Source organism: Prinia subflava, chromosome 1 (genome assembly GCF_021018805.1).
Source record: "Prinia subflava isolate CZ2003 ecotype Zambia chromosome 1, Cam_Psub_1.2, whole genome shotgun sequence".
Taxonomy (NCBI): domain Eukaryota; kingdom Metazoa; phylum Chordata; class Aves; order Passeriformes; family Cisticolidae; genus Prinia; species Prinia subflava.
Window position 1 is genome coordinate 136,250,979 of NC_086247.1, and position 10,587 is coordinate 136,261,565.

The following is a 10,587-nucleotide window of genomic DNA, read 5'->3' on the forward strand; positions in this document are numbered from 1 at the left end:
ACAGGCGGTGAGCAGGGTCTGGCATCCTGTCGTGCTAAGTGCAGAACACAGCAGGAGGCCGTGCCCTTTGCAGCACCTCCGGGGCGAGCAGCTGCCCCCACTTCCCTTCCCAGTTCCAGCCCCAGGAGACCTCGAGGGGAAGCCTATCTATCGACGGGAAGTGATCGGTGGCGGCGGGCCAGGCGCGCTGCTTGCCCTGTAGAAGAGGAGCCTCCGTGGACTCTCGGTGGTGCTGGGGACCGCCGCCCACGGAGGGGATCTTCACGGTCTTCTCGAGCCATGGTCGGGCCCCATCTCTTGATGAGGGCTCGGTTTACTGGGCCGGGGCGCGCACAGGGCCGAGCACCCCAGCAGAGTCAGAGCCGAGCGTGCTCCTTACACCTTCAGTGTAAGGTTCTCGCCCTCTCCTTATTCCCCCGGCGAGGGGCTTTGCGCGGTCCCGCGGAGTGTCGGGAGCGGGTGCTGGTGGGCCAGACTCCTTAGGCAGCCCGGCACGGCCCCATGTCCCGCCCTACCTCTGGACCTTTGGAGGGTCCTGGTTCCCTTGAAGGTGGCTGCCAGCTAGATTTGTCGTGTGGTCATCGTCTCTGAGGGAAGGGCGATGCGCCTTTTGGCGTGTCGTTCGTTGCCCCTCGGCCTCTTCCCCCTCCCCCCTCCCCCTTAACACTTGTTACTGCCCTCGATGAACAGGAATAACGAAGCGTCAAATGCTGTTCACGCATTTTCCTTGCCGGAGAGCGGTGCAGGGAGGTGTCCCCCCGAAAGCAAACCGGGGCCAGGTGAGACATCCGTGCTGGACAAGTATTGAAAGGAGACAGTCTGCGACACAGGCAGTGGTGGCCCAAGTGCGGCCCAAGCCGCGGCCCAGGCTCTGCTTGTACTTGTTCCTGGTTTTTGCAGATTTCCTTTTGTAATATCGTAGGCGACCCGAGAGGAACCTTCCTGCATTTCAGATGGTTCCTTCGAGGACGGTACTCGTTTTCCAAAGGCAAATGTACAAAATTGGAATCGTTCATCTTTAAAGCCATCACAGCCGCAGGGGCGAGGGCTGAGTCCGGCACAGCGAGGGAATCTCTTCTGCTGGGTGTCGCACCGAGCGCTCAGGAGCCGGGGAGCGGTGCTGCATTGCCTGCGCACCCCAGCGCACAGGCAGAGCGCTAGCCGTGCCTGTCGTGGGGTTCTCCCTGCATCGCTTTCCTCCCTAGGGCACTGCTCCCAAATTTTCCAATGATCTGCTATGTCTGACCGGTTTCACGACAAGCTCCGATCCCCCAGCACTTTGGAAACTGTAGGTTCTCAATATATCCCTCCGCTTCCCTTTGCAGCGCCCTCCCTTCGCCGTCGGTCCCGACGGACCTGCGTCTCAGGGACAGACAGACCGCACAGACTGACTTCGCAGACTACCTGCCTGTGTTTTGTGGCCCGGTGGTGTCGTGCCACCTCCACAGTGTGACATTTGTGTCCTAGTGCTGCAGGGCTCACCCCGGCTGGGTAGTACTATCGTGTGCCAGAACTGAACAGGCACCGGCAGCCCTGGGAAAGGGGGGAACACTAGCACGGTAAATGAACTGGGCTCCCCAACCTCCCTGGGCATATGCTGTTCTTGGATCAATAGGAGAGATCCTCTTCTCCACTTTCTTACCCCTCAAGACCTTCAGTTAAGGCTGTCGGGAACCACTCACCACTGCGTTAACGAGGTGCCGGTACCCTGACGCCTTGTCATGCTCTCGAGAACAGGGACACGCCGTGGTCACAATGCTGCCCTGGGAGAAGGCTGGTGGCAGAGGTTTTAGGGGAAAGAGCCTGTTTGGGGGTGGTACTCCCCCTCAGGACGTGGCGGCACTTAGCCTGTCTGACCTGGGGGAAACCTTGCAAAGTGGGCTGCGGGTCTCCAGCGGGAGCAGTGGTGTCAGGGGCCACCCGACACAGTTTGCTCATCGGCTTTCGAGTGTCCGGCTGCAGCCAGAATGTGGCAGGAGCAAGGACTCGCAAGCACAATCGCCAAGGGGTGATGACCCCTTGGGCATGTAAAGGAGGAAACAGAGCCAGCAAATTCTCCCGAAATCACCTCAGCGTTGCTAGGGGTTTGCTTTCTTAATTTTCCCTGTGTTTTGAGGTAGGTGTGACGTGGATTTGAGAGGGATGCACGGTATGTGTTAGATTGATACTTGTGCTTCTGGCTATGATGCTCCACCTGTAGCCCTCATTCCCCGGCTGCACGCAAGTCCATTTGCTTTCGAAAGAGGGGATTCTTCTGCGTTGCAAGGTGGGGAAGGACCAGGCTCCTCGCGTTCAGTCATGTCCCAGCGGAACAAGAGGGATGCGAGCTGAGCCCGCGTTCCTCTGGTCTGCACAGGCCTGGAGCCCGGGCTGCTGGAGGTGACACAAACCGGGGCGCGGGGATCGCACCTCCACAGAGAAGCACGGCTGTGGGACCGGCTGTGGATGAGCTGGCGGCTCCTGGGGGCCGTGGGGCTGCAGGGGTGGCCGTGGGCTCTCCCGGACTACACCGTCTCTCCAGGGCTGGACACAAGTCCCTGCCTTCCCACCGGGGCCTCACACCAAGCTGCCGTGGGGTCGCCAAGCATTTAACCCATCCAGCGCTGAGGAGGGCAAAGGAGGGACAGGGATGGTCGCAGTGTAAGAGGGCAGCGTGATCCCCCGGGGAGCCCCGGGGCGGGGAAAGGAAAACATCTCTGTTCATGTGATGCCGAAGCTGTGTTTACTCTCCCAGGTGGGTCTTTCGGCTCAGCGGGACAGGGCTGCTCGGGAAGGCTGATGCGAGGGAGAGCGATGCCTCTGCCAAGCTGCGGCTGGGAAAGCCGAGGGGGCTCCTGGCCGCCGTGCTCGGTGCCACTCGGAGCGGTCCCCACCAGCCGACGGTGCGCAGCGAGCAGGGGGGAAGCCAGCCGTGTGCCCCGGGAGCACCGAATGCCAGCAGCAGCTCTGAGCGCTGTGAACACGATCACAGCCCAGGGGACCGAGGGAAGGAGTTATTGCCCGCACTCGGCGCTCGTGAGACCGCATCTAAGACTTGCGGGCGGTTTTGGGGCAGCCTGTGCAGAAAACAGTCGTGAGGGGCAAAGGGCTGACGAGGCAGAGGAAGCTGGAGCAGCTGCCTGGGGCGGGAAGGCTCCCGTGGAGCGGGGCTGGCTCAGCCTGGGGCAGCGGCAGTGTCGGGGGCACCCCGCAGCGCTGAGGGGATGGGTATCAAGAAGCCTGGCTCTTGACAGAGGTGCGTGGTGAGAGATTGAGGGATGGCGGGCGTGAATAGAAACAGGAGTCCGGACGCACTTATCCCGGTCGCTTCCGAGGTCCCCGGTCCAGCCCCGCGGGTGGCCTTGAACCTGGAACGGCGTTACCGTCGCATCGCCCCTCTAACGGGACACCCCCTCAGTTTCCCCTTCCCGGGACGATGGGAGCAGCCCCACAGCCACGCGTGGGAGCGTTCCTGACTTCGCGCAGAGGTCTCCGCCTTCCCTTCTCGTTTTTTTCGCGTGGTCTATCTGCAGGTGGGACTTTCCAAGAAGTGGTTCCTGCAAAGCTCTTTGTTCCCTCCCGTGACTCACGCGTTTCCCTGGCGTTATCACGGCGATGTCAGCGGCTTTGAAGTCGGGTCATTTATTACCTTCCCGGAGCTGCCCCTGTCTTGCCCTGCTGATAGACCCGGGTACATTTCCAAGCGCAGTTTGATCTCTGCCCGCGCTGGTGGCACGCTGGAAAGTCACTTTCGATAAACCTCCACAGACTCTGCCGGACAAACTATTGCAGCGCTAATGACAGAGATAATCCTCTCCTAATCTGGCGGGTAATCCATTTCACTCCAGTGAGAATTTTTAAGGCTTTAATCAGTGAGAGTCTGTTAGGGAATTATTAACAGAGCCTCCGTCGAGCGAGCTCCTCCGGAGAGGGGCAACGGGAATGGGAAAAGGGAGAACGCAACGCGGACCGATGAGGTCAAAATCGATGCACTGCCGGGCTCAAGAGCTGACGTGATGTATTTTGATGTTGCGATAGAATCGCCTTCAGTTCGAACGCCAGGAAAAAACCCGCGCCATCGATTCCCGCTATGCCCGCTCTGACAGCAGCTCTGCTGGCGCCGGGGACTGGCGGTCCCGGCGGAGCGAGAAAAGCGCCGGGGGTAAGCTGCGCAGGGGCGACGCTTCCCGGTGCGGCGAGCGAGGCTGTGCCAAGCCGAGGGGCGCGTTTGGGTGGCGGACAGGTGCCGAGGCGCTCCGGGCCCCGCTCCCGACGTGCGGCTCCCGCCCGCCCCCCCGCCCCGCGGGGTCCCGCTGCGGGCGGCCCGGCCCCCCCGGCGCGCCCTGATTGGCTGGCGGCGGCGGCCGGCGGCACGCGCCCGGGGATGTCGTTATAAGACCCCTCGCGTGCCGGCCCGCGGCGCCAGCGGCTCCGGGCCCTCCCCGGAGAGCGGCGGCGCGGCCCGGCCTCCCGCCACACCGCGGCGGGCAGGGCAGGGCAGGGCAGGGCCGGGCGGGGCCCGCCACCGCCACCGCCACCGCCACCGCCGGGCGGCTCGGCCAGCCCGCCGGCCACTGCGGCTGCGGGCGCGTCCCGGCGGGGCTGCCCTCCTGCCCCGTCCCGTCAGCGCCGGGACCCGGAGCAGCATGGAGACCGTGCTGCTGGAGCACTTCCCCGGGGGGCTGGACTCCTTCTCCTCGCCCCCCTACTTCGACGAGGAGGACTTTTTCTCCGAGCCGCCCCCGCGGGACGTGCTGGCCGCGGACGGGCTGCTGGAGCCGGACGTGGATTTCCTCAGCCGGCAGCTGCAGGAGTACTACCGCGACGGCGGCGACCCCGAGGGCGGCTACCGCTGCCCGCCGCCGGCCGCCGCCTTCCCGCCGTCCCCCGCCTCGCCCGGCTTCGCCTACGAGTGCTGCGGGGCGGCGGGCGCGGCGCTGCTGTCCCCCGGGGGGCGGCTCCAGGCGCTGGGCTCGGCCAAGAGGCGGCGGCGGGTGCGCTCCGAGGCGGAGCTGCAGCAGCTCCGCCAGGCCGCCAACGTGCGGGAGCGGCGGCGGATGCAGTCCATCAACGACGCCTTCGAGGGGCTGCGCTCGCACATCCCCACCCTGCCCTACGAGAAGCGCCTCTCCAAGGTGGACACGCTGCGCCTGGCCATCGGCTACATCAACTTCCTCAGCGAACTGGTGCAGTCCGACCTGCCGCTGCGCAGCGCCAGCAGCGAGAGCCCCAGCCAGCCCAAGAAAATCATCATCTGTCACCGCGGCACAAGTAAGTGGCGGGCCGGCACCGCCCGGTACGTCCCGGCGCGGCCCGGCACCGCGCTCCGCAGGAATGCCGGCCCCAGCAATAACCCCTTGCCTTCCTTTTCCCTCCTGCCCTCCAGGATCTCCCTCTCCGAGCGACCCCGACTACGGACTCCCCCCTCTGGCCGGTCACTCGCTGTCGTGGACTGATGAAAAGCAGCTCAAGGAACAAAACATCATCCGGACAGCCAAAGTGTGGACCCCCGAGGACCCGCGGAAGGTGAACAACAAACCCTCCGTCAACGACATAGAGAACGAGCCCCCCTTCGACTACGTGGCGTGAGGCGCCGCGCGGGTGGTCCCCGCCCCTGCCCGCTCTGTACATGCTGTATGTAGAGACCTATATTATAAATGTAATTTAAGATTCAGACTCTAAGGGCAATCAACTTTATTTATCTATTTATTACGGAGTAGTGACAATGAGGTAGAATGGTCTGTTTTGAATGTATAATTTATATAATTTATCTTGATTTTTTTTAAGATATGCAATAGGTTTATTTCACCAGCACTTTTTTTTTCTTTTTTAATAATGAGGGAAATATGCCAGAACCTGTGAAAATAATTTATTGCCGCACGTGGACTCTCCTTGTGTTTGTTAATAATAAACCCGAATTGTACGTTGTGGAGCAGTGTATTTGTGGGAAGCGGCTTCCGAGAGCCCCGCCACATCCCGAGGAAGCCTTGCAATGAACGCCTGGACTGGTCCCCAGGCGGGGTGAGACCCTCGTCCCAGATGCTGGCCCCACTCTGCCCCATCGCAGGTTCGCGGGTGCTCTTACAGCGCCGGGGGGACGGCGACGGGCGAGGAGACACTTTCGCCTTCTCTCCACCCCTTTTGACGTCCTCTCCTGAAGTGCTTCCAACTGATGTCTTTGTCTATCTCTAGAAGGTCCCCTCCTTTCAGTGTCTCAGCATTGCTTGTGGTTTCCAGCTGGAAGCTCCGAGCCCCCAAACACAAACCTTGCTGGCTGTGTCGCCAGCCTTGTTGCCCCCATCCCGCCGCCCTGGGAATGGGTGCGCTATCCGGGGCCGCACAGAGCTGTTCCTGAAAGTTGCCAGGGAGGGAAGGACGAGGCTGGGGACCGGCCAGGCTTGGGGCTCTGCCGGCTGCCCCTACCCTTCCGCGGTTCTCTCAGCAGCCACGGCTGGGAAAGAGCCCCCGTGCTCTTCGCCCCGGGGCTGCCGCTGGGGGCGGGGATAGGGGGATGGCAAAGCCATCGTGCAACTGGTGGTAGAATCGCTCTGGTAGCCCCAGCTCAGCGTGCCCGGCTGCGGAAGGGACGGCTGGGCTGCACCTGCCCGGGGGCGAGGGGTGGGGGCGGCAGGGGCCGGTCGGGCCGGGGGCTGCAAGTGCTCTCGGTGGGAGCGGGGGGGCGGCCCGGGGCTGGGGCGGGGGGCTCGGCCCGACGCCGCAGGTGCTGATTTTCCCGTGGCACCCGCGGCTCAACCCCGACGGCTCAGCCCCCGGCAGAGTCCCAGATGCCCAGCCCGGCCCGCGGCCGGAGCGGAGCTGTCCCCGCGCGGTGCTCAGGCGGATGGGAACGGCCCGGGTGAGCCGAAGTATAATTATAACTCATCATATACTGTACATCTCTCCCTCTCCTTTTTTTTTTTTTTTTTTTTTTTTTTTTCCCAAAACTGCCGCGAAGTGGGAGCAATATGTTGCATGCATGCTAATTGCATTAACCTAGTTAAACACATTTAGTTCCCTAGCGCGGATGGCATGGATCTATTCCAATAGCAATTAGAGGAGCTACTTACACACACAAACACGCCGAGGCTGGGCCGGGGCGGGAGCTGAGTGGGGGTGTCATTGCTTATTTATTTGCTCACTTTTCGTGCGATTCCGGACTGCAGCGGGGCTGACCGGCAGCAAGCCTCGCCCCGTCCGGCGGCAGGAGGGCGGCACCGGTGTCATTGAACTTAAACGGGGCTCTTTGAGAGAAAAAGAGCCGACCTATAATTCGATCTTGTCCTGTATTAGGACCTCATTAAACACAGAAAGTCGCTTTTTCACAAATGCTTCCATCAGGCATGTAATCTCATTACACTCATTAGAAAGTCAAATGTTAGTCGGACTTCAGTTTAATTATAAGTTATGGAAGTGTTGTACCGTTTCCTTCTGTGTATAGTCTCGTTCGTCTCAATTGGCTTTGGTGATGCGATCCTCCACAATTAAAACACTACAATCATTGTTATGTGGCACCTTTTCTTTGGCGTGCCACTTTTTTGTGATTCAATGCTTCAACACATCCTTTAGTATGGTGCAGATGAAGCGGAAGAGCCGGCCTTCGCATGTAAAGCACCAGGGTCTCTATCTTGTCACTCTCCCGTCTTGACTTGGCAAGTCCCTTTAAACGCAATCTTCAAAGAGACTGACAGCTCCTTTTGACTGACTCATCATCCATTCACCCCAGCGCCGCGCTCCTGCGACAAAATCCGCCGCACAGGGCAGGAGGGAACCGCCTGTGCAGGTCCCCCGGCCCAGAGGGACCCGGCGGGACCCGACGGCTCCCACAACGCCGGCTCGCAGCTTTTGCGGCAGCTTTGGGGGATTTGCTGGTGGGGAGCACGGCTCAGCGCGGTACGGCCCAGCGTGGGGAAGGCGTGACTGACAGCCACGCAACCCCGTTCCCAGCCGCCTGCCCCCCCTCCCCGCGGCCGTGAGCTGCCCCCTCTAGCGCTGCCCCCCGAGGCCCCGTGGGCAGCGGCTCCCCGCCTCCCTGCCCCGCTCCCAGAGCCCCCGCTGCACTCCTGGAACCCCTGGCGGCTCCTGTGGGGCCAGCCCTCCGCGCCCGCGCTGCCCCGACGGCGCCCCGGGGGGGGCGGGCGAGGCCCGCTCGGGAGCCGGGACTGTCCCGCCTCCCTCCGCCGCTCCCCGGAGCCCCGCAGGAGCTGGAAAGCAGGGTGGAAGGGAACAAAGGGGGGGGGGGAATCCCCCAGCCCCGCTTGGGGTAAGAGGGAGTGTCAGAGGCACTTTCAGGCAGTTCCCTTCCCGCAGTGTCACAGGAGGGAGGTGCGGATTCTTGGTGTACGGGCTGATGCTGTGCTTCCCGAACCAGCATCACTCGGGATGCCTCAGGTGTAAAGATAACCTAATTACCGAAACCGACCATCCTCCACAAAAACCCCTCCAAAAACAAAGAAACCGCAAAACAAAAACCCTAAACCCCAACAACAACAACATAAAAACCAAACCCGAAAAACCAAAACAACAAACAAAACCCAAAAACCAACAAGCCCCCCACCCAAAGGAAGGGAAGGATCAGACCGCTCCCCTGCACAGGCAGCAAAGGGATGGGAAGGCGTGCGTGACTTCTAGGCAGAGCTGTGCGCAGGCAGGGGCTGCCGTGGGCACTGTGAACCCGTCCCGCCGCGGTTCCCAGGGCCTCTCATCTGCCGGCAGTCGGGTGAGCGCCCTGCGAGGCGCGGGGCGTGAAGCCTCCCGAGCCCGGGATCTCATCCCTCTTTCATTCACGCATCTCTCGCTGGCACCGAGTACCAGCTGCGAGGTCGAACAAACACCAGTTGAGTGTCCCCTGGTAAACCTCCCGCTTTCCAAAGCATCCCGCAGCCGGTGGGAATGGTCCTAAATAACTCCACAACAAACCGCGCTGCCGAGACCTGGAAGCGTGGGCGGGAGGCGATTCCCACGACGGGGCCGGGGTCTGGCCAACAGGTGCTCGGGTTTGGCGGAGGGCGCCGGGGGAGCCCGGGGAGGCAGAGCCTCTGCTGCCAGAAAGCAGCCTGCTCCGGCGCCTCCGGCTTTACATGGCGTGGAAGCCGCAAACAATCGCAATGATATCTTTATTGCTAGGTTCATGTCCTGGGCTATAACATATCAATCCCTGTCGTGGTTCTCTCGGATGCACCTGGTATTTCAAACTTGTTCTTTTTGTGCTTCTGGGTCCTGGACTGCAGCTGCCTAAAGCGAGCAAAGAGAGAGGCCCTTACAATGTGTCCAAGACGTGTTGGCATGGTTTGCTTGTCTTTAATGTACCATTAACTATTGTCTTTACACAATATGGGAACTGTAAAGCATGACATGTGTTATAATAAAACACATTTTCAACGATACACTTGGACTCGGCGCTGGGATGCAAGCAAACAAACAGGCCCAAATCTTGTTTTGTCTCCCTCGCTAAGCCTACTGGCAATTAAACTTAAGACCACTGCTTTCCCCTGATCAGCCAATTAAATTTTATGTCTCCTAATTTTTCACATAGAAAAAAAGTCTCAGTGCCGGCCCTTAAAGACATTGATTTTCTTGCTATCACCTGGCGCTCAGACCTTAGTTCCATTTATCAAGAAGGGAAACGTCAGGCGTTGCATAAAGTGACTCTGTTACCATAAGGCTCTCACCATCCTGCCCTATTGTTTTCCCTTGTTAATAACTCATTACCAGGATTTAACAAATCAACCATTACATATGTTTTGTGTCTCCATATTTTGATCCGTACGATTAAGCAGATGTTACGATTGAAAATTGAAAAGTCCAAGGCTACTCTCGTCTGAAAGAAAGAGGGCAGCCTCAAACAACGAGCTAACAATGAGATTCAGAAGATCTTCAGAAAAACATTTACGACCAATAAACAGACTCCAACCTGCTCCATTTCAACCATTGTGCGTCTTAGGGGAATAATTAAGTTGAATAGGAAGAGGTCCGCGGGGTTTTCAATGCCAAGCCCACAGGTGCGGGGTGGCACGATGAATGATCCGCCTGATTTTTGCCAGGCTCAAGGGCCCTTCTCCTGGCCGGGCGAGCAGATACGAAATATTGTCATTTCTTTTAATTCACAGCGTTACTCTCAGGGCGAACAAAGGGGCGGGGAATGAATGGCTCCGGCTGCAGGCGAGGCGCGCCCGGCCGCCGCTGGCCTCTCCGGAGACCGCCCGGCGGGGACGAGCGCGCCGCCGCCGCCGCGCCCGGGGCCGGTCCCGGGGCTCGGGGGGGTGTCCGTGCCCCGCGCGCCGCCGCGCGCCCCCCGCGCCGCTCCCCCCGCGCGCCCGCCCCGGGCCCGCGCCGCCCCCGCGCCCCGCGCCGCCGCGCGCCTCGCCGCGGGCCGGCCCCGCGCGGGCGCACGTGCGCCCCGCCGCTCCCCGCGCCGCCGCCGCGGCCGGGACGGGGCGGGCGGGGCGGCCCCGGGCCGGGGGAGGCTCCCGGCCGCGGCCCCCGGTGCGGACCCGCCGCCGTCGGGGCTCCGGCGAGCGGCGGCGGACGGCGGCGGCGTGGCTCTCCTGCCCGCCGGCCCGCGTTGCGCATGGAGGTCTCCAAGAGGGGGCCCGGCTGTCGGGCGCCCTC

At 61.3% G+C, this 10,587-nt stretch overlaps 1 protein-coding gene across 1 annotated transcript; it reads left to right on the forward strand.

The window, feature by feature from the left end:
* Window positions 1–4,490: 4,490 nt before the first annotated feature.
* Window positions 4,491–6,528, forward strand: PTF1A (pancreas associated transcription factor 1a). The gene is made up of 2 exons (XM_063421011.1): window positions 4,491–5,250; window positions 5,366–6,528. The coding sequence occupies exons 1-2, from the start codon at window positions 4,626–4,628 to the stop codon at window positions 5,566–5,568; spliced, it is 828 nt and encodes a 275-aa protein (XP_063277081.1). The 5' UTR covers window positions 4,491–4,625; the 3' UTR covers window positions 5,569–6,528.
* The last annotated feature ends 4,059 nt before the right edge of the window (window positions 6,529–10,587 follow it).